General features: G+C 28.7%; 3 protein-coding genes across 13 annotated transcripts in view; 2 read left to right on the top strand and 1 right to left on the bottom strand.

Moving 5' to 3' along the window:
• Nucleotides 1-4461, top strand: part of LOC100574753 (facilitated trehalose transporter Tret1) — an 11348-nt gene extending 6887 nt beyond the window's left edge. For 4 of the 7 annotated variants that reach the window (XM_029490164.1, XM_029490163.1, XM_016802190.2 and 1 more), the window contains 5 exons: nucleotides 2185-2573; nucleotides 2875-3049; nucleotides 3291-3460; nucleotides 3565-3830; nucleotides 3906-4461. In XM_029490164.1, coding sequence (XP_029346024.1) covers nucleotides 2185-2573; nucleotides 2875-3049; nucleotides 3291-3460; nucleotides 3565-3830; nucleotides 3906-4122 — 1217 coding nt within the window. In that variant the 3' untranslated portion in view covers nucleotides 4123-4461. The remainder of the gene's footprint in view (nucleotides 1-2184; nucleotides 2574-2874; nucleotides 3050-3290; nucleotides 3461-3564; nucleotides 3831-3905) is intronic. The other 3 variants (XM_029490167.1, XM_029490166.1, XM_003242579.4) reach the window with 2 other exon arrangements.
• Nucleotides 4462-6511: 2050 nt separating this feature from the next.
• Nucleotides 6512-11014, bottom strand: LOC100167518 (prostatic acid phosphatase). Of its 4 annotated transcripts, none has more exons than XM_016802182.2 (8): nucleotides 10862-11014; nucleotides 10364-10791; nucleotides 10091-10188; nucleotides 7787-8027; nucleotides 7523-7708; nucleotides 7280-7403; nucleotides 7007-7212; nucleotides 6512-6900 (listed from the first exon to the last, which is right to left on the bottom strand). In XM_016802182.2, exons 2-8 carry the CDS (start codon nucleotides 10532-10534, stop codon nucleotides 6712-6714), a joined length of 1215 nt encoding a protein of 404 aa, XP_016657671.1. In that variant the 5' UTR covers nucleotides 10535-10791; nucleotides 10862-11014; the 3' UTR covers nucleotides 6512-6711. The 4 variants fall into 4 exon arrangements, with proteins under 4 accessions (XP_016657671.1, XP_016657672.1, XP_001947030.1 ...); XM_016802183.2 differs by having other exon boundaries at nucleotides 7787-8026; nucleotides 10086-10188; nucleotides 10664-10791; nucleotides 10862-11008; XM_001946995.5 differs by lacking the exon at nucleotides 10862-11014 and having other exon boundaries at nucleotides 10364-10800.
• A 5089-nt stretch (nucleotides 11015-16103) lies between these two features.
• On the top strand, nucleotides 16104-24268 carry LOC100169576 (facilitated trehalose transporter Tret1). Of its 2 annotated transcripts, XM_001946927.5 has the most exons (9): nucleotides 16104-16229; nucleotides 18735-18823; nucleotides 20360-20451; nucleotides 20739-20883; nucleotides 21164-21552; nucleotides 22697-22850; nucleotides 22951-23141; nucleotides 23303-23568; nucleotides 24036-24268. In XM_001946927.5, the coding sequence occupies exons 3-9, from the start codon at nucleotides 20401-20403 to the stop codon at nucleotides 24250-24252; spliced, it is 1413 nt and encodes a 470-aa protein (XP_001946962.1). In that variant the 5' UTR covers nucleotides 16104-16229; nucleotides 18735-18823; nucleotides 20360-20400; the 3' UTR covers nucleotides 24253-24268. The 2 variants fall into 2 exon arrangements, with proteins under 2 accessions (XP_001946962.1, XP_008180274.1); XM_008182052.3 differs by lacking the exon at nucleotides 18735-18823 and having other exon boundaries at nucleotides 16131-16229.
• Nucleotides 24269-24310: the final 42 nt, after the last annotated feature.

Raw genomic sequence — 24310 nt, 5'->3', positions numbered from 1 at the left:
TAGCATTTTATATATACGATAAAATTTTAAAATAATTGACTCTTTTTGAGCTGTTTACGGACATGTCAGTTTCAATTTTTTTGTTTTTTTTCTATAAATATCAATAAAGTTTTATCTGTTGGGCCAAAAAGTGTATACATTTAATACAAAGCTCTGATATATTGTTACAATATCAGTTGAAAAATATTAAAAATACATAGGCACAATTTTTTTTTATAAGCATTTAAAGATCAAATTTTGACAAAATTTATTAAATTTTAATTTGAAAAATTATTTTGTAGTTAAAAATTTATAAAATGTTCAATTTTTGTATCTAAGAATTGAAAATTTAAAACAAGATTCCACGTAAGTAATTAATTCTGTTACCAAAAAATCTAAAAAATACATTTACGCAGTTTATTTTTATAGTCATTTTAAGTACAAATTTGGACGAAATTACATATTAAAAACCTAGGATAACTATTTTAGTTATTTTGTTGTGATTGTATAATATTATTCGTGGGTACTTGAAACTTCTAAAGTATACTATTATATATCTATGATAGTACCACGGTTTTTTGTTGATGTATAACGGCGTTATAAGTACCTAATAAATATTATGATATGATTAATTTGGAATTTATTATAGGTACCTAATATAATATTATGCCTTATACCTAGACTAACATACCGTCTCCGCTCAGAATCGTTTTTCTTATACAATGATATTATATCATTGAATTCAAATTTAATACCATCCATTATACAGTGACCCACTTGTAACCTACTGTACAGCAGAGCGAAATCCACTTACCCACCTTTTTTTATCTTAGATTCCCTATAGACTGTGGTATACATTTATCAGCTGTCGTTCACACAATGTTTATATGGATTCGCAATTCACAGTGATAGTTTCTGCCATCAGTCAGTTAGTCTTTATGCCGTTCGAACCTCGATCAACTCATTTTCGCATCGTCGTCGACGAGTACATATTATAACGGAGTTGGTATGCAGAACGACAAATGCGGGGAGAAAGAGTTTTGTACGAACATTTTTCGGCCTCGTAATTTCCTGTCCGACGAATTATGTTATTGGTTTTCCGAGGAATACGAGAAGAGAAAGATGCACATCACGTCACCTATATTATTCACAAGTTCTTTGTTGGGTTATAAAGTTATTTATGCGCTTCTACGATCGTCATTAATTGTTATTTAAAACGCATTGTATTTATAAAATATTATCACGTGAGTGTTCCTAGATGAATTTATAAGACTCAAGTTAAATCTCTGTAAAAATAAGTCACATAATAACATGCTTTATAATATGACGGTTCGTAGAATAATATAATATTATAAATGTGAAGTATTGATTTATAGTATTGTGGATTATCGCCGCACTTAATTGATTGTATTTCCGTATTGAAACGTATGTATATAATATGTTTGTACAGTTCAACTTAAACCTCAGTGAAATAGTCACGTATGCTCCGTTAATTGTTTTTAGAGGGTGTATCGTAAAAAATTGAATTTAATATAAAGTGTAGTGTTTGGAACGCATATAAATATATAATACATTAATTATATTCTATATAACAATATGATAATATTTTACGTAATGAGAGACTACGTATTAGAAAATAAACGCTAAACTACACATTTTATCATTATTGCCAATCAACATACCTACTACCTATATAATAGCTAGACCACATACAGTACCTAATAACCAATTACCTAATCAGAAACGTATTCAGAATATTTGTGCCCGTTGCTAATTTTTTCCCAACATCTTCGATACACAAATGTCAATTTTGACAATATAAATAAAATTGGATACGTCATGTTCTATTAAACTTAGGAAAAACAAATTCAGCCAAAACTAATAAACAAGTCCAAACTGTATTAAACGTCTTAAATTAATATTATAGCAATCAGTACATGTAGGTAACTTAGATAGTATAAGTATATAAATAGTTAAATATAAACAAATAAATTCAATGTTCAATAGGTATATATAGGTAGATACGATACTCAATGGTAATAGGTATAATAAATGGTTGTAGATATTATATTTAATTTCTAATGATTAAAAATAATCTTGGATCATATTATAGGTAATATTGGTTAACTATAGTGTGCATAATTTCACCTAGTGTATTTAAAAGATGCAGTACCTACCTAAGTCTTATACTCGATAACTTTTCAGGTAGTCTTCTGTTCTTGTTCACGCCCCTGGGCAGCGCACTATCTTCGTTAACGCTAGACCACTTCGGTCACAAAACGTGCATGATAATAACCAACGTGCCGTTCATAGTGTCGCAGATCATGTTCTTTTACGCCAACAGCGTCGGGACATTGTATGCGTGCTCGATGCTGATGGGGATTAGCGTCGGATACTCGGGAGGCCCGTCTTCAGCCTACATTGGCGAGGTGTGCGAGCCCAAGCTTAGGGGTGCGTTGATGTCGGCGACGAACGTCTTCTATTTCGTTGGCTCGTTGCTGTTCACATTGATATACGCTATCACATTGGAATGGAGGCTGACCGTGCTCATCGCCATGTCGATCCCGATCGTGACCATCGCCATATTGTTTATGGTTAGATAAATATGTAATAACACTACGCCTCGTTAATATTATTGTCTTTGATATACCCTAAATAGGTACCTTTCGGTTCCAAAAAAAAAATCATTTCGACCACCAGTTAACGTTAAATTTTAAAAGAATTCAAAAAAATTGCTTCTTAAATAGGTACTTAGGTATTAATTATACTTACTATTGTACTTATTGTACTACCTGCGTATCAAGATATAAAATCAAGTAAATGTTGGTCCTTGGGCAAAATAATTATTTTTCACCAAGTTATGATTATAATTTCGATTAAATTTATACTGTTTAGACGCCGCAATCTCCAATGTGGTTGTTGACCAAAGGCGAACCCTTAAAGGCTCAGCAAACGCTTGGCAAATTGAGAGGATGGCCGTCGCACGAAACATTTTCAAGCAAAGAGTTCAGAGAAATGATAGCTTATACGTCTACAACTATGGTACATGAAGATGACGACACCGAGCCTGGTAGGTACCTACTTAATTATTATACCTAAAGTGTGAAAATCAGTATGATCCAGTATAATTAATTAAGTATTTGATGAATAACGTAAGTATCTGGTTTATATAGATAATATTATTACCTACATAATACCTATGTATTTTAAAAATAACGTTATTTTACGTTTAACGTAATTTGCCGTATAACATAAATTATAACAATATTATAATATTTAGTATTTATATTATTATTTTCCTGACGAGAAAGACGCAACGAGTTCTTGGGGACAACTCCTTCGGCCTGAAGTGTACAGACCGTTCCGTCTGTTGTTGGTGTACATTTTCTTTGCGAATTTATTGTCTGGAATACAGTACGTACCTTATCTAGTAGCAGTGTTTACTGAATTCGGTGCACCCGTTAACGTCGAGTTTACATTAGTAAGTAATGTCTATGAGTGTATCGTCTAACATTTAACAACATAATATGACGATTATGCATTATTTTTAATGATATCGCTTTTTAATTGTTTACAATATTATAGGCGTTTTCAGTATTTTTATCAACGATTGGAGGAATAATAACGATATTTTTGATCAACAAACTTGGCAAACGATTCCTTACGTTATCGACGTTATTAATTTGCTCAATTTGTTATATATTAATTGGATTAATCGGTGTGTATTGGACGAACTCAAAACCTATAACTTCTTGGCTGGTGTTAATACTTTTTCTAACTACTACTTTCATGTCATCCCTTGGGATAATGCCTATCGCATGGATACTTCTTACCGAGATATTTCCAATGAAGTGAGCAAAAAAAAAAATATGTTTTTTGTATTTGATTTTAATTCAAACCCTTGAATTGTTTTTAATAAATTTCAGGAGTAGAAACATTACCTGCAGCGCTGGAGGGGCAATGGGTTACTTAATATCTTTTTTCATGATCAAGTATTATCTTGAGTTGTCCAACTTTGTGAACTTTTACAATACATTTACTTTATTTGGTATTTCCGGTTTATTTGGTGCTGTATATTTCTATTTTTATTTACCAGAAACTGAAAACAAAACATTACAAGAAATATCTGAATTTTTCAAATAGAATGGTACTTATTATTATTTAAATACAAATTAAATGCACTGCAATTGTTAATAAATACAATAAAAAAAGATAAATTTGAAGCAAAGTAGAAAACACTCAACCATGCTATATCCAAACCTACTATACATTTATGTTTGTTCAGAAAGGAGATCGCGATCTCTGCACCGTTGGTGTTTACGCTTGGTATAGCTTTAAAATTTAAATTAAATTTCTATGTTACTAAACTACCCTAGTCAAGTTTATAGTATTATGTTGTTATTATTTATTTTATAAAATATGTGTTTATCGTTAAAATAAATTACGAGAAAAACAGGTAAATATTTCATTTAGTGCATAAATATAATAATATAATACCTACCTAGTACCTACATATTTTTATACAAACAATAAATATTATGTTGTGCTCAACGTATATTTTTTTTAAATACCTACTTCTATGTTAATTATTCATGTAATTACTGTTATTTTAATGCTTTAGTCGTACTTTTTTTGTATTACCTTTAAAATATTTATTTTGATTAATATAATATTTTAATCTAATACTGTAATATTCTTCACGTTTAATATAAAATGTTTAATTTTGGTTTAATGTATAAAAACTATAATACCTCGTTAAATATTTCTGAATAATATAATTAATATTTACCTTGGTTTATTTAAGCCATATTGAATAAAGAGTTACCTATTTATTGTTTTGTAAAATTAAATTTTACTGTTTTTATTTTATGTAAACTAGATTTGATTAAATTTGGCTAGTTTTTTGTACAAAAAATGTAAATAAATAAATACCCACGATAAAAAAATGTATTTTTATATTACAAACAATTATTATTAACGCATATTTCTCTTATCAAACTATATTAATTATTGAATTGAGATCTACATGTGGTCAGTAAATTTATTCATATGAATACAAACATTTTGACAATTTTTGTCTTCATATCCATTACTCACAAGAATTAACAATATAATTTTAGATGTATATCGAATAAAATTATACATGATAGAGAAGTGCTCCGATAGTACCAATTATTTTTGGAGAAACTAAAATGCAATTAAAAACTATCTGCCAGCTGATCATGTATATATTATTTATACATCAGAAGCCATAGCTAAATTAAAATCATTCGAACACGCAATTTTCAATAATGATGTTTGAGATGAACTGTTTCATAATAAACTCAGTGAATCAGTTAGAGCAAGTCATACAAATTTAAAGTCCAACGGATATTTTTCCGTAATGCCACAACTATGCCAATAAAAATTAGTAACTTAGAAGTGAATTGACAGTCATTTTCGTACTACGGGAGTTCTCCAAAAAATAGACAAGGCCGTTCATCGTACTATACTTAACACCAAATTTTAATCATTAAACTCAAGGCATTAAGTAATTATTTCACTCATATCAAGTCATCGGGATATAAAAACAAAAAATGTTACAAATAACGCTTTATTGCTTTTTAAGTCATAACATAAAAAAAATAAAAAATTTAAATACACATTAAAAAACCGAGATCGATATTATTTTAATGTTATATGAAATTAATAGATAGGTAAATAGTATGTGTATCGAAATAATTAACTATGCATGTTTCATTATATTCGACGGTTATATACGACACGTTAGCTTAGTCGTTCGCGTACTCATAATAATTTTTATGGAACTGATCTGGAGCTTTCATGGAGCAAACCACTGATCACTGAACTCTCAACTTGGACATCGTATGCTAACCACACGCAAGGTAAGAACTCGTTATTATTGGTAAAACTTATACTTAACACATATTATTAGGAATAATAGAATATAAGGAATAAGTATTTTATACTAATATTTTTCTGTGTTAAAGCCAACCTATACATATTTTGGGATGCGGTTCGACAGATAGATAGAATAAAATAATTGGATAGTTTTATTTAATTGCGCTATTATATTATTAAAAATATGAAATATCACTGTAAATATAGTCAACAATCACGTAGGTAGATTAAAATATATCAACAAGCCATATAAAAAGTTGTGTTTCCGCCGATATATCTAAGTAATGCATTAATGTAATATACCTAATATTATTATGTTGTAAGTAGATATTCAATCAATAAAAACTAATAACTTAATATGGTGTTTAATAATACTATAATTGTACATCGTGTACTCACTGATGAGTGAAGACTTTGTAAATGTATGCAATCAACATTGATTTTTAAAAAAGATAATACCTACTCTCTATAAAATGTCTTATAAATATATTACTCTTATTTTAGAGTTTTATCATATTTTTTTGTTGTTTTAAATAATTGTCAATAAAAAATGACTCCCTAATTAAAATAATTTTTTTTTTATATAAAATTGTGAAATTGAGATTTTAAATAAAATTGTTGAACGGAAAAATAGAAGGCCCAAATACAAACATGTTTATTGCCTTTCTTGAAAAATGAAAATAAATTAAATCTTTGTGTAAATTAAATAAACAAAAAAGTAATCACACATTAATCGTATAGCCGGTGATATCAATCAAATACATTTAATGATAGAAATATAACTGTATAAGAGTGTACAATCTTATCCGTCAATCCATTCTAAAGATGATTTTATGGGCCTTTGTCAATAAATGTTAAATTAGAAAATTCGGGATTATCAGTCTTGCATTCTTCATTCAAATTCAACGGTATCACGTTCGCAGTCAACTTTGAAATGTGTTCCAGAGTACACGAATCTTCTTTACAATTAGGTATTTGTAAGCGATAAGGTTCTGTTGATGATTCGTTGCGCAAAAACACCTAGAAAATTAAAAAAAAAAAAATTATAATGAAGGTACATAAAACTGCAGTGCTCTGTTAAATATCAATACGTACATTGAAAAATGTAATTCATTTCATTAAATACCTTTAAGTAGAAATTTCCTTTCTTCGATTCATGTAGCTCTAGTAATGCCAACATATTATACGTAGGAATCTGCTCATCCCATACATCTAAGGCAATCAAAAGATTGGATACAGTTGAATCGTGACCGGCGTAGGCATACAACTGATGTGTGGACTGTTTGTTTATTTTATTTTTACTATTTTCCAGTATTTGTTTTAATAACGGACCTTAAAAAAAAGCATTAAACATATTTTTACGTAGGTATTGTATCTACAGTTATGCGTTACCATATACCTCCTTTGAGCTTTTTCATTTCATTGTTGTACGCATTTAGTATGAAACTTCTAGATGTCACTTTGGCCAATTTCGTTGGATATACTTTGGTCGTCCAACTCGGAAGGGCAACTCCGTAGTCCGACTTGAATAGAAAAAAAATCACGTTTTTATGGCTTTTACATAAGCAAAATAACACAAAATGTGTTGCATGTGGGTTTCTGTGATGCACAAATTCAAAAAGTGACTATACTAAGGACCTACCTCAGCTTTTAATGTACTATAAATCGACTGTACATCGTCGGGATCTCGAATGGTCAGTCCAGTGTGGTTGGACAGATAACTATAAAGATCACTATAAGTGTTGAGCTCTTCGAGGACTTCGGTGGAATTCATTATTTTTTGTCTTTCTTCGTGGTACCTGGGACAGTCTATTCGCACTAACAACAACTGCAGCACACACATTTGTATACTGCCGACAGTAGAAATTCGGAGATTAATTAAACACATTTAACATTAAAATATTACTCGGTCGTCATTCAGAGGTTCTGAATGTATCGGAACGGGTTGCCATTCTAAATATCTATTCCATTGTTGTACACCAACTGGCTTGTACATGGCAGACGCGACTAGCTGAGCGCTCATCATGGTTCTGTCCACGTCAGTACTTCTAAACGTGACTTTTTTCGAAGAGTACAGAACATCCAAGAATCCAGAATAACGCTTTCTGATAAATTTTCCCAGCTCGTATTGTTTTCGTTTACCATTACTAAAAATTAGTAACAAAAAATATTTCATTTTTATTATTATAATATATGCATTTATATTATATTTGTTCAATTAGATAATTTAAACAAAACTAACAATATTTCAGAAGGTACCTCGAGTAGTTTTGTTTCAGTATTAAATTTTTTATATGGATGTCAAACGATTTAGTATTTTTCACTCACACTGTACATACATAATACATTACACATTGTATATTGTTTGTAAACACTGCAAACATTTTTATTAAAATCCAAAGATTGACGCATTATTGAGTTCACATTTTTTTGTCTGGTACTAATATACTTTGATTAAAAATAATAACAGTATTTACGATCTGTAACTGACGTCTGTGGTTTGACTTTAAAAACTCAATTATTAATACTACCTATTAAACTAAAAAAAAAAAGTCCAAACTCAAAAGTAATGTTATATTATAATAACTGCAGTTTTAACAGATGACATTAAAAAAATTGAGTTTTCCTTCCATGTTTTCATGTTGTATGAAATATGTTTATTATCTCTAAAACCATTATGCATTAATTCATAGCCTATTAGCGAACTGCTTTATAAACGAGTTTCTGAATCTTAAAATAAAAAATTTTAGTTCTTAATGTAAAAAAAGTTATTTTTACAATTAAAATAAATTCCATATTACCTAGTTACAGTGTTACTCAATAGATAATTAAAAATATTAAAATGTAATTTGTTGTCAAATGTCGTTATTTATTTTTGAGAACGGACTAGAATTATAGTCACCAGTGAGTTATGACGTTATTACCTACTATTATTGATTTGTAATTTGGGTTCCTATTAAGTTTGATCGTGAGTTGAATTTTCGCTCCAATTTGGTTTAAGTGTGTTGTATGTAAATTGTTTTTGTTTTTCAAGAAGATTATGTATAGCGTTTAAATTAAATAAGTAGGTATTGATTATTCTCCAGTTATAAACCGGTTTGGCTTAATTATTTTAGTTGATGAAGGCTAATATTATTTAACCTTTCTCGTGCGTCGACTAATTGGTGGCTTTATTGACACTCCGATACTATCGTCTCAAATAAACTTTCAAGTCCCATCCTTTCATGTCTATTGCACAAAATATCCATTGTTCATACCTAAATGCAATTCCACAATTCCAATTATGCAACGAATCAACCAACAATTGAAATGATCCTTACAATTAAAGAGGATACATCAATTATATATAAGTATAGTTATATTATAGGTGCGTGCGTTGCGTATATTTTATTATATACAATTATATATTCTGTATTGGGCTATGAGGAACGACCCGTATTGTAACAATATAAAAAAAAAATTGATGTGTTAAATAAATGTTTAGGTACGTAACTATAGGTATCATAAATAATCTAATATTTTGTTGTCCTTTTTTATAAATAAATTATTCATATCATTCACCTATAAACTTTTATTTTATTTACGGCGATCGTCCAATTAAACATACGTATTGTTTTATTTGAATACCTAACTAATACCTAATAAAATGTTTTAAAAATAATTTAATATGATAACGTGATATCCAATGGTTGTAAAAACAAACATTTGTAAACATTAAATAAATAATGTATATTATCATATGCACTATACAAATTTAATTAGTTAAGTTATATAACTATTGTTATTATTATTCAATATTTATAAATCGTATTAGATCATTTGGGAAAATATGACTAAATCAATAAAGGTATTTGAAATAATTTGGTCACAATATTGTATCTATTGTATCTATTGTTATTATTGTATCAGTAAACAATATGTGATCTGATACGATTGGAACGTGATAACTAAAAAAAGTCTACCTTTATAAAATGTGGCCAAAATTTAACAGCGGTTAATATAACAAAGAACTTAAAACCCAAATAAACCAACATATTAAATCGATCGTTTTTGGCGCGTCAATCACGTAATAATATACCTATAATATTCTGCACAATGCTGCGTCAGTCGAGTCTACTAGAATAAAATCTTTACGCTAATCGTAACAACACAATTGGCATTCTAAATGCTCTAAAATACTTTTCATAAATAATAATAATATTTACTTGCATTGGTCAGTTGGCCCCACCCGAATGGCTCCCACGACGAATTTGTGTACGGGTCCTGGGGGTACGTGTCGGCCGGCGTCCGTTGTCCGTGCCTAAACACCTGTAAACGATTTCAAAATGAGTTTTCACATATTAATATTTTTATGATATTTTGTAAGCCGCTATTGATGCACATCGCTGCTGGTAGGATAATAATATATTATTATTATAGTTACGTAGAAATATTATTATTATTGTTGTTGTTGTTGTTGTTGTTGTAATATTGGCGTACGTACCGCATGGACCAGTCTCAAAGTGTTCGAATCGGATTTATTTCCCGCATGTCCGTGGTGTACAACCGGATAATAATTATTTTGGTACACTGCGAAAGCAGGACACAATATCAAAGAGATCAGAAGCGAAACGCATAGCGCAAAAACGTTGCTGCCGCTTTTAACCGCGTTCATGATGTTCAAAAACTGCAGTCGTCGAAAACGTTATAATGTGTAAATAATATTATTACGACGTAGGTAGGTACGTAGAAGAAACAAACAACAGTAAAAAAAAAAACACCGAAAACTGCAGTTATACAGTACCTATATTATGTTTGGTATAGTGCTCTCTCGGTGAAAGTTCGATTTTTCTGAACGGCGCCGCACAAACAGCTGACCGTCTGAACGGCAGCGTGACAACAAACTGTGTGCACGCGCTTTCGGCGATAGAACTATGATATAAAAAAATATATATTATTACGTTTATTGTGTAACCACGCTGCGGCAGTTGTTTATTATTACCAAACCATACCGAACAGAACGTGGTCACCCGACCATGTGGCGTGCGTGCGTCCTGGTAGTAGGAGACAGACCGTTGTGGTTTATGCGCATATACCTACTACGTCATCATCGAAATATTTCGTTGTATAAAATTATTATTATTATCATTATTATTTACAATACGCCGCACTGCATAATGTACCCGCCTACATAAGATAATGATGTTGAACCTTGGCGGAGCGTTCTTCGGGTCGGGTCATCGTCAATCATTTTTGTACTCGTTATATTATACAATATCAAAAACACTCGTCCCGCCAAAGTTAATTTTTTGAGCTCCTAAAGACGTAGAAATGGTTCACATTGCAATAATCGCGGTTGTGATTTACGGACGAAACTATATTGTATATTTTTAGGTACACGCATTAATATGCTGTCGTAGGTACTCGCAAATAAAATATATTATATTATGACGCAACCGTTACAAAAACGTAGTCTGTAGTAGGTAATTGTTGACCATGAATTTAGACAGACGTTCGTATAGGTACGAATTCGACACTGCAAATTGTACGTCGCTTGCAGTATTCAGCATAAATTAAAATGCATATAAAAACTATCAACATTGTATTCAAATCGTCTTTTAACAGATAGAATAATATTTATGTATATAATTTTTTTAAGGAACTCCTGTCAGCCAATCGGGAGAAATATTCATGTATGGATTATATAGTGATTACATCAAAATAGATACTCGGTTAAAAAATACACAAAATATGACTAGATATAAACGACAGTTAATATTTTAATGCCGAGTTCCATATAACATGTATTAATTTAATGGTTAACTAAAATATAATGGACCAATCGTGGGCCACTATATATCATGTTTAATCAGCTCATTATTGATTCATTACGTTTTTGGTGATTATTTATGCAACCGGACAAGAGATACTTGCTTAAGATTGTTGAGTAAATTATAATGTGCAGTTATAATTGAATTACGATGTATTAGAAAAAGAAGACGAAATAAATAATTGTCTGGGATCGTTTTCAAACTCAACGAACACAATTTTTACAGAATAAATATATTTACGAATTGGATGTTCCAATTGAACTTCCAAGCAATTTAAATAATATTAAAAGAGTAATTTATTTTCACAGTATCAGTTATTTTATTTGATTATTAAGTTCAAAACCGTTTTTTTTAAGTTTATAAAACAATTATAGAAATAAATAATAATAAATAAAAACATTATCGTTCAAATACATTTAATTTGCCAGTTCATATATTATTAAATATATTGTATAAAACCTTAAGAGTATAATTTAATATAGGTAGACAAGGTGATTCTTATTTCTTTTAAGGTGAACACTGATTTTCTAGAAAAGTATTAACGTTATTGGGAATATCTGTATATATATGTACCTTGAAGTTAATTAGTTTTAAGTATTTAAAGTCTAGATAAGCGGAGTAATGCACCAACATTTTGCAAGGTATCCGTGTTCCACTGCAGCACTCCACTTATCTAAACTTTAAATATTTATAACTATATAAATATAGTTAACTCGTTCTTAATTCAATATTAATTTATTGAAATTCTCAGAAAAAATATTTTACTTAAGAATATAAAATCAAAAATATAACGATGTCAATAAAAAAAAGCAAAAACTTAAAAAAATATATAATGATAGAAAATAGTATTCAAAATATTTTTTTTTCAAAATTATATGATAAAAATATTTTCAAAAACGTTAATGTCTTTGATAATTTCTAAGACAATGAGTGTTTATATTTTAAATCGTAGTGTTTACCTTTAAAAGAATCACCGTGTATAACAACTGATTAATGATTATTGTATTCAAATTCCCTGCATATTTATAAATTCTTATCTGTAATTTTCATGTCTAATTTTGTTAAATTTAAAGTGAATGAATAAGATAAATTAATGAAAAACAAGATTTGTATAGTGCATGATGGATGAATGCCGTTTATAATGTACTGTTTGATATATTGGACATAATTAAGTTTGATTAAATCCACTCCGTAATACACCTCATTTCGAGCAGATGATCCTATTAAAATGGACGTTTTATTTATGTAACAATAGTTTACAATCAATCTAATCATAATGTTTTTTAATTAGAGCACTACAATGATACCCATGTTTAACATAATATTATGTGATAGATACGCATCTACGACGCACACATGAATTATGTTGTTGAGTTTAAATTGATATCAAAACGCTGTGGCCTACCTGAGTGGTGTTTAATTTAATTTCGAAATAAAACATAATATGACGTACCTATAGATAGATAGGTGTTTTTTTTTAAATAATGGAACTCTAGTTTTCATCATATTCTATAATCCATACAATCTATCAACTACATTCTGACGCAGAATCGTACCTACTATATGCGTCAGAATAATATTATCGTTGGTATATCATGTGTACAATTTACCTTATAGTATTATCTATGTTACGCAAAATACAATGTATTTAATGTACATTTAGTTTACTATAATTTTATTATTTTAAATAAATAAATCACTATGCAAATTCTTCAAAATATGTTGATGAAAACTAAATAATTTTTAATTATTAGTTATTTTTTTGTACGTAAATTTTATATTTTTCAATTACTACATCAAAATTAAATATAAAAGGTATATTAATTATTGAGGGAGTCCAAAAGCGATTTTTAAGGTTCGCAGCATATAAACTCAACATAACTATTAACCAGCATGATTATACATCAATAAGATCACTCCTTAATAACCTTCCCTCTCTAGCCTCCAGACGGGATTTAGCTGATATTTCTTTTTTATATAAACTAATAAATAACCATATTGATGCGCCTTACCTATTAAAACATATTTCATTCAATATCCCTGCATATAATAATCGAACTACTCCTATTTTCTACTTACAATCACACAGCACAAATTATTTAAAAAACTCCCCTATTCTTAGAACCATGACCCTGTGTAATAAAATTGCACCTAATATTGATTGTTTCTTTTCTCCGTTAGCCTCAATTCTTAAAACTTACATTACAAACAATAATATGTAATATTTTATTTGTATGATTGTTTTCGTTTCAGTTTACATTTCTAGCTTATTATTAATATGAATTTATGTTATTGTTCGATTTTCATATCAATTTATTGTAATAACTTATTTATTTACTTGTACTATTGGGCAATTTGCCCGTTTTATTCATTGAATAAACAATTATTATTATTATTAAGTATAGTATGTTAAAAATCAAGTATAGTTAATACAATATAATACATATTACAATATAGGCAGTGTTTGGTAGTGTAATCAGGCGCTAATCAAGCCTACATTAATTGTGGGGGGGGGCAGATTTTAAATATGTATAAGTACATATTTACTATTTACCTATTGGTAAATACAAGTATATATATAATATATATACATGCAATAGTATTTAATGCAATAATTCTTTATTAATTATAATGAATATTTTTTTTTTCATAAACTGCATGAAAGTCCTTATTGAATTGTAGCAATGAACAGATATAATAAATAATAAAATATTATAAATAAAAAAGATAAATAAAATAGATATATTTTAGACAGTGCGCGTTGGCTCGTAGTGTCGATGGTCGTCGTCACTCAGTCGGTCACAATAATAATATTGTACTCGACAATTTATAAATGTATATAATGTTATAAAAATAAAAGACAAAGTTTTATGACTCAATAATATAACAATACATTTATATGGGATAACACAAAATATTAAATTTAAATAAATTAAATGAGTAGTACATTTTGATACAGCTTCCCCCCAGCCCCTACCGCCCCCCCCTCACCACTGGATCCACGCCTTTGGATAGTAATGTAACTCAAATTGTAAATTAGTGAACGAAATTACTTTTTCAATTACGCTGTAGTAATTTCATTATATTTTATTTAAATTAACGCAATTGTAACGTATTATACTTTAAAAAGTAATTTCCCTGGAGTAATGTGCAGTTATTTTCAACGTTATTAAAGTAAGTTATGAATATGGAGTGTATGACAAAAACTAGGAGCTAGGATATTCGAGTTTAGATACTGAACTGTCTTTATAGTATTAATTTTGTCTTCATTACAGTATTTTAACTATACAGTGCTCGATTACTTTACTATTTAATTGAATGTATGCGTAAATAGATAATATTATATTGTGCTATTTTGTGGTTTGATAATTGATTGAGTCATTTAATCTATAAATCAAGTTTTTATCAGATACATTTCATAACTCTATACCTTCCAAACAATTATTAAAAAATATTATTCTAATGCATTAACGCATATTTCAAGTATGTATCTTCAAATTAAAGACTTTGATTTTTAGCATGTCACTTTAATAAGCTCGTTTAGAAATGGATTGAATCACTTACATATAGATATAGTTATATTTCAATAAATAAACTACATATTTAAGGTCCATACCACATACACCTGATATATTCATATTTATATACCTATAAACCACTGTAATATTCTGGTTTGGCATTTAAGAAATAATAGTAGTCACCCTATAGATTTTTAATATTTTTAGGTATTATTTATAAATATTTATAAATAAATTTATTTTTTAAACTAATTAATGATAAGCTACTATATAAGGAAGACCTAAATGTTGCCCTCTGAGAATTTAATTTACATATAATGATGAAATTAACACATTAAAAATCCAAAGCAAACCAATGAAGCCTGCAGTAAAAGAACATTTTTACACTCCAAACCCACCCCATGAAAAAAAAAATAATGATAATACAAACATACATTTTTTTAGCGTAGTCATACTAAAAGAAACTAAAACTTACTTTTAATACAATTGTAAACTAATTTACACAATAAAAATACGTATAGTTATATTTACAATTATAATAAATATCACATATTATTATAATTTCATTTTAAGTCCATAATATACTAATTATATTGTAAAAATTAGTATTATTTTTATTAGATTCGAATATTTTATAGTTGTTTCAAAACCAGGAACTAAAAAAAAAAAAACTCCAGTGAACACTGCTATTTTATTTTATTTACCCTCCGGCCACCGCTCTTTACAGACTAATACAGTAGTACATATAATACAAGGTATAATGTATGTTAAAAATATAATGGTTAGTCAACAAAACACGAATAACATATTTATAATTCACGCATTACTGATCTGTTTATCAATGGAGCCTACGGCTAATTACTATAGTTATATTCTAATATTAGATGATAAGATTAAACTCAATTTCATAGAAGAAAACACTCAATTGTGAAATGATGTACGCACTATTAAAACAGAGTAAGTTGAATGATACACGTTTGCATATGTACCAAGATTACTTGTGAAGTCGAATGGAAATTAGGTGAGTTTTCAAACAATGTACCTAACAGTCAAATACATTATACCTACACGCAATTTATGATTTTATTTTGTTTATAATATAGTTAAATAAAATATTAAAATAAATAGCTGATATATAAATTCATTATTTTTTATTTTTTCGTAGATAGGTATTTAAAATTATCTATTCTCAAACTATAATAATTATTTTAAAATTAAAAAAAATTTTAATACTGAGTTTTACGAACAAGAATTTAAATCTAACAGTAAATATTATATTAATGTCAACCACTATACATAATTCGTTAATTTAAAAATAATGTATTACTATTATCATGATATTTTTTATGGAGTTGCATGACTAATAAACTGAAATTGTATTTTAATTCAGAAAACATAATTGTTTAATTGCTTATATAATTTCCATAATCATAAACTATTATTTTTCTTGGTTTCAAATGTACCTATAAATATAATAATTGTATGCATAATCTAGAATTTGAATGTTATTTAATTTACATTGGCTTTTCAAAACTATCATCATTCATCAGTCATCACACTTGACGGTATTTATTTACAAATATACATTTACACAATACAGTAGGTATGAAGACATTAAATTGCGTATTAACGTTATGTAGATTTAGTTGATAATTTAAACCTGTAAATTGGACTTACAGAAATCTAATTACACACCCATGTACAAAGTATGTAGGTGGTAATTGATAATAACATTGATTACAAATTGATTTATAATTATATAATATTATGTTCCTATACCTACCTAAATACACGATAATGGAACACAAAATATTTCGTATTCACAAAAATAAAATAAAATACTAAGCAAATATCAAACATGATTAAAATTTAAATGTAAGTAAACAAGATGTAATATATATAGCACTTACTAAAATGATAATTTTCTCTTACACATTATCTACCTAACGCAGTAAGGAAAATTAAACTACAATATAATTTCAATAAAAAAAAACATAGGTACCTAACAAATAAGTGATGTCTTCAATCATAATAGGTAATTCTTGGAAAATATTAATAATTAGTGCCAGTTAAAAAATAAAAATGTATGATAACTGATACCATAATTTGCTCACGGTATGTATTTTAAACAATTAACAAATACAATTCAATTGTGGTTAATGAACTCCAAAATCCCTACCAAAAACCTAAATTATCTCATTAAAATAAAAGTGGGATGATCATTTTTCTAGATATTCCTTTGAATTTTATTGATAAGATTATAGATTGTTAAAAATATAATATATTTATTGCATGTGATTTGGACGTGGTAATTGTTTTAATCACGATTTAGTTGTACCTAGGTATAACTATAGTATATAGGTATAACTATATAAACCACATAGGTACCTACAGGGCTACATCATCATGATATAATGGTAAATAAATTAAGAAGTGGCAAAATTACAAATAAATATAAGTATAAATATAAGTACCTACATAATTATAATCATATAAGGACGTTACTTAAAATATCTAACGTTTTTTTCCCCACCAGTAATGATTTGAGAGAAGAATATTCTCAGAATTTCTTTTTTTCGATATTTTTGTTTTAAATATCATCCTATGTATTCTTATTTTTAATTTAAACAACTGCTTATAATCTAATTCTCACAAGTTATGTGTTTTTGTTTAGTTAATGTATAATAATAAAGAGTTGTGGGTCGTCAATTATAATACCTATACTATATTATACGATTATTGGTAGGTAAGCAATAACAATTATTTGTTTAGGTTTATAACTCAATGAGTTATAACTTATGTCTTATGCTTATGAGTTTTGATTTTATGACTCAATATAATTAAAATATGAGTACAATTTTAAGTCCAATAAATCCAATATTGAGCGCTTATCGTTATCTTTTTTTGAGACTAACATTAAATTATGAAGAAAAAAATTTAAGTATCGTTTTTGAGAGTTTTCTTGAAAATATTCTCACAAAACATTGTCACCATAATTTAAAAACACTACCTACCACTTACAATATACCTACTACCAGTGGCGCCGAAGTTTTTAAAATGTGGTCGGGCAATTTTAAAACTTCCCGGCCTCAATATCTTAATTATTTAATATAGAGGTACTCTAATATACATTTATTCATAATCACGGTTTAAATATACTCATGCTCATATTAAAGTTATGAATTAAATAAAATATGGCCGGCCGGCCACATTTTTTAAAAAAGAGGTCGGGCCACGGCCCGACATCACCATGGACTTCGGCGCCACTGCCTACTACTACAGTTTACTAGAATATAACGATTTTATGTAATTTATTAAAATATTAAGGAACTTTATATTTAAATTACCTATATTAAAGTCATGCAAATATACCAATTGTAAATGATTTGATTTACTATTAAAATAAATGTGTATAATTTCATGCTTATCAATTAATTGTCTATAGTAAAACACTGTTTAGATTTTAGACACTTAAGTTGTACAATACTAATAACACCTAATTATATTAATATTAATTATTTTATAGTTAAACATTTATCAACTATCAAAGAATGGAATTCACGTAAAGCTATTCATTTAATTTTCAACTTTTAGAGGACCAAGGAAGGATACGAGGTTAGTCGAGTAGTGGTAATCTTACCATCCTATAATACTTAACTCGCATAATATTTTATTGAAAGGACGTTGTACCCGCATATAATGTTGTCTCCGTTTAGTTAGGTACGTATAAACGCACACCATACCAAAACATACGATCTGTAGTTCAAATTTCGTGTTGTAGTTTAAATATTTATCTAAATTTACCTATTATCTAACTCAAAGGTAAGGACATTATCTGTGGTCTCTTATTGGATTTATACGATATTTATTTTTTTAAGCAAGTTATGACTGTGTAAAATAGTAAAAAATTTAGAACTTGCCTATAAGAATAAAAATATTATAAAACCGTACTCGAGAGCACAGATAGGCAATGTTCCTAACATTAAGTTAGGTCAATTCGCTCTAATTTTAAATCTCACAATATTCAATTTGAACTGCTGAATGCAAATTTGCGACGTTTTCCATATTATGTTATGTAAGACAAAGACAAAATAACAGGTTTGATTTCTTCATAAAATATAATACAAATTATTGAAATGACAAAATATTCAAAACTAATAAGTAATAACTATACAATATTGAGGTCAGTGAAAATTTGTAAAACTATAGTAATTATAATTACGAGAGACTTTTATAATATTTTACATTCATATTTATTTATAATATATTATGTAGGTATGGCGTGCCATAATTCAAATATAAAAACACTAAAACAGACAAGCAAATATTTAACAAATTTAAATAGAAAATAGTAAAAATGACATTGAAAAATAATAATAACAATAATAATAATAGTAGTCAGTAGAATTATAATTTATATATTTTATAATACAAATAAAATAAATAATAATAATTCAAAATAGGAATGTTTAAAAAAAAACCCCCATCATCAAAATACAATATCTCCTATCTAGAAGACATTATAATATGTCTGACCTAGTATAATGAATTATTTACATTCAATAAATATAGGGCAGTGACGAGAATAACAATTTTAGTAGTGAGTGGTGAAATAATAGATATGAGATTATGAGAAACACTCAAAAGCGGTATTTAAGCACGTTATCTTTGTATATTAAAAGAATCCTACATTTGTTTTGTTATTGTTTCAGTATAAGTGGAGATCATTATGTAGGTACCTAGGTACCTATAATAATATGACTGTGCTATCAAGACTACATTTAGGCAGGGGAGTGAAACTTCTCCGATCTGTCAAAGATCATACTATTTTATATTTTTATTTTACATTTCGAACGCTCACACTAGCACGTTAGTCTTATAAAAAAACATAATAAAATATAGGTATTATTATGTAGCGTACAATTAAATAAGTAAGGTAATTAACCTAAATTATGAATTCAATAATAGAAAAAAATATAATTTATTAAAAATTATTACATTTAATGTATATTTATCTATAGGCTATAGGTACCTACTATAAATTCTAAGCATTTATAATAATATGTTGAAATAATATTTTTATAATAGTTATTTTTACAATAGCTATTATAAAAAATAAAATAAAATATTCTATCACATTTTTGATTATAGTTCTAATTCACGGAGAACAAAAGAAATATATAGTTTATGGAATGGAGTCTAATAGTAACTATAAATATGGTATCAAATCCACTTTTTCACAAGTAAGTTATTTTTATTACTATAAATAAAATTGAACCACGATTTACAGTTAAATATCTTTTTAATTGTTACACTTTAAAAAAAAACCATTTATATTTTATTCTACCATTTGTAGTTTTTAAATTGTTTGGGTGTACCTACTTACACGCAAATTATAATTTTAATGGTTTACAGCTAGAAACTGAACTTCTTAATAAGTATTTAACAAATAAAAAGTATTATAGGCAATATTCCCATCCTCCATTGAAAAAAAGTATTGCCATTATCAGTACATATTGGTTTATTACAGTGTTTAGCGTTAGTCGGAGCTGGATTCTTACAAGTCGGAGTCGGCACAGAGCTGATTTGTTCGACAGTCATCATCGGAGCATTATCAGACCATTCAAATGAAAATGAATGGCTAACCATGACCAATGAGCAGACCTCTTGGTTTGGTGAGTATGAATATGTTTTCAAACATATCTTTATTTACTACCTCATCTGCCGCACTTAAGTAGATAGTTAAGTATCTCTATACAGCTATATTATGTACACACCGAAACTGACGAATGTGCCGAATTCAATTCACGTGCCCCTTTTACCCAAACTTTTCAACACACATTGCGTCTTAACAACAACGTGTAATGATTTTCGAAAATCGTATTCAAAAATATTAAATATGAAAAACAAAAAATGTATTATTTATTATTTTACCGTCTGTTGTATCCATCGCAGGAAGTCTCTTGTACCTGTGCACGCCTCTGGGCAGCCTGATCTCGTCTCTGGTGCTGGGTCGGCTAGGCCACAAGAACTGCATGATAATCACCAACATACCGTACTTGGTGTCTCAGATCATGTTTTTCTACGCCAAAAACGTAGAAACCATGTACGCGTGCTCGATAATGATGGGCCTGAGCGTTGGATTCTCGGGCGGCCCGTTTTCCGCATACATAGGCGAAGTGTGCGAACCGAAACTTAGGGGCGCCTTGATGTCTGCCACGAACGTGTTCTTCTTCAGCGGTTCGCTGCTGTTCGCCACCATCTACGCCATCACCAGACAGTGGAGGCTGACCGTACTCATCAACATGGCGATACCGATCATAACTATTGCGATTTTGTGCATGGTGGGTAATTATGATAATTATACGTATCATAATATACGTGTTTGTAAAATATTAGCGGTTATATATAGGCGCCTAAGTAGGTAGGTATTTTAATACTATTTTTTGTTGTATGTTATATATTTCGATTATAACTACTTAGACACATATTTCAGATGAAGACTTATTCAACACCATAGGCCCACCACAAAGTGTCAAAAGCCACCTCCAAAATATATACCCTACATTTTGTTTTAAGCTTATTATATATTATTAAAGCAGGGCTTTAGACCCCTCTCCCTATCTCAAACGATATTTGTGCTGATTTCAACACGTTATACCACTATTATGAATATGTTTTTTGTATTTTTGTATTCACTCGTATCATAACATGCAGGATAATAATTATTATTTGTCACAAAACAAAAGTTAATAGCATATCCGTAAAAATTATATATTTTACACCGAAAACCTCTACGTTTTAAACGTCACATAGTAAATTAATTTGAACACATAATTATAATGTGTTTTATATAGAATAATTCATTTCGTTTGCATATAACATTAAGAAATAGCTAAAAGTCGCATGGAATGACGAAGAAGAAAGTTGGGAAAATTAAAATTAAATAATGCCGATATAATTTAACACAAATCGTAAAAAAATACTCGAAACTCATTGGGATGTTTATTTAAAATATTATGACTTTAAATATTTGTTACAAAAAAAAAACGTGTAATTCACAAGACTGCTGTATTCTAGTGTGGTACAATCATAGACCTTTTACTAATGAACCGGCCCTCTCCACGTTTTTACTATTTCAAGATATAGGTGGCACTTTTCAGTTACTGAGTTACTCCGATACGGTAAAAAAATGTTATATAATAATATTATAGATTATATATAAATTTAGTATGATATATAATATCATACTATACACCTAACTATATTTATACTAAACGGGCTGCATCACTGTGCCATGTCAGCACGCGGATATTAATTTGTATTTGGTACACTATGATGGGCCGGTCTTTAAGTAAAAGGTCTACGTGTGTGATATACATAATATTATATCGGTCTACGATCTATATAATATTATACCACCGACCACCATAGCCCGAAAATAAAGACACCCGTCGATTATAACAATAATAATTGTTGTATACACAGAGCCCGGACTCCCCGATGTGGTTACTGTCCAAGGGCAAGAACGAAAAAGCGCAACGGACCCTTGGCAAGTTACGGGGATGGGTGACACACGATAAGTGTTCAAACGAATTTCACGAAATGGTAGTGTTCATGTCTGCGAATAAAAACTCATCGAGTAATTTTCAATTTTATTTTTCGTCGATATCATAAGCTAATAGCGCGTGTTGTTTATAATAAAAAATCTATAATGATATTACTTTCGTGGTTCGACACAGACGATAAAAACGACAAAAATGATTCAGAAAGCTCTTGGAAACAACTGCTTCAGCCGGACGTGCTCAGACCTTTCCGTCTACTACTGATATACTTTTTCTTTTCAAACTTGTTATCCGGAGTACCATTCGGACCGTATCTAGTGGAAGTATTTAGGACATTTGGCGCCGACGTCGACGTCCAATGGACTGTAGTAAGTATATAACTCAAAAGCTAAGAGGTTAAACATAATTGTTCGCATTCAAAACAAATTTTAAATAAAATAGTTTTCAATATTCATGTGATTACTTACTTATATTATAATATTATAGCGCATTCATTTGCATATATATTTATTTATTTACTATATTATAGGCGTTTTCGTTGTGCATAGCTATAGTTGGAGGCATATTGACTGTTTTATTGGTGAACAGACTTGGAAAACGATTCCTCACTTTAACGACGTTGTCGATTTGTTCTATTTGTTACATATCAATCGGGTTGATTGGCGTCTATTGGACGAATTCAGAACAAATAAAATCTTGGTTATTATTAACATGCTACCTCATTAGTACGTTCGTGGCATCATTCGGCATAATGCCTATCGGATGGATACTTCTTACTGAAATATTCCCCATGAAGTGAGTACAAAACAAATTCCACTCTAAACATTACATAATATATGTATATGATTTAAAAACTATAACAATAATAGTACAACACACTACAATTATAATATTAATCTGTTTTTAATTTAAAAATAAATCATAATTGGCGAGTACTTAAACCAGAGAAAAATAAACAATGCCTGTGTAAATTTACGCGCATCGATAACATTTAAAAATTAATGAATACTCTAAAGATTATAGTAATAAATTATCATAAAATTGCTTTTGTAAACAGCATAATACACTAATTCGTAAAATAAATAAATCAAGTTAATATAACACTGAAATATTATTTATTGTTAAATATTATGTTATAAGAGTATGTAAACAGACACTATAAGACATCTTGTGATAAAATATATGTCATCGAGAAAGAAATTTTGCTGTAATCTGTGTTATGTAAACAATAACAATATATGATTTTTAAACATTTGTTTCAGGAGTAGAAACATAACCTGTAGCATTTGTTCGACGCTGTCTTTCATTCTCAGTTTTTTCATGACCAAGTATTATCCGGATGTCGTCTATTTAGTGGATTTCTACAATACATTTACTATATTCGGATTCGGAGGTTTGATCGGTTGTGTGTATTTCTATTTTTGTCTACCCGAAACTGAAAACAAGACATTGCATGAAATATCGGAATTTTTCAAATAAACTAAAAAAAATTTAATTTTGAGTAAAAATCTTTTGTACACGACCGTAATAATAGTAT

This window comes from Acyrthosiphon pisum, chromosome A2 (assembly GCF_005508785.2).
Source record: "Acyrthosiphon pisum isolate AL4f chromosome A2, pea_aphid_22Mar2018_4r6ur, whole genome shotgun sequence".
NCBI lineage: Eukaryota > Metazoa > Arthropoda > Insecta > Hemiptera > Aphididae > Acyrthosiphon > Acyrthosiphon pisum.
Note: the sequence above shows the minus strand (reverse complement) of the source record. Positions and strands in the feature narration are given on the sequence as shown.

What these genes read in the sequence shown, in the direction of transcription:
- LOC100167518 (XM_016802182.2), bottom strand. Translation starts at nt 10,534, where the DNA reads ATGAACGCGGTTAAAAGCGGCAGCAACGTTTTTGCGCTATGCGTTTCG. An exon ending in CTTTGAGACTGGTCCATGCG is followed by an intron (nt 10,189 to 10,363) that starts GTACGTACGCCA and finishes AATCGTTTACAG; the next exon opens with GTGTTTAGGCACGGACAACG. An exon ending in GGGTGGGGCCAACTGACCAA is followed by an intron (nt 8,028 to 10,090) that starts TGCAAGTAAATA and finishes ACTAATTTTTAG; the next exon opens with TAATGGTAAACGAAAACAAT.
- LOC100169576 (XM_008182052.3), top strand. Translation starts at nt 16,175, where the DNA reads ATGATACACGTTTGCATATGTACCAAGATTACTTGTGAAGTCGAATGG. An exon ending in TGCGAATAAAAACTCATCGA is followed by an intron (nt 22,851 to 22,950) that starts GTAATTTTCAAT and finishes GGTTCGACACAG; the next exon opens with ACGATAAAAACGACAAAAAT. An exon ending in ACTGAAATATTCCCCATGAA is followed by an intron (nt 23,569 to 24,035) that starts GTGAGTACAAAA and finishes CATTTGTTTCAG; the next exon opens with GAGTAGAAACATAACCTGTA.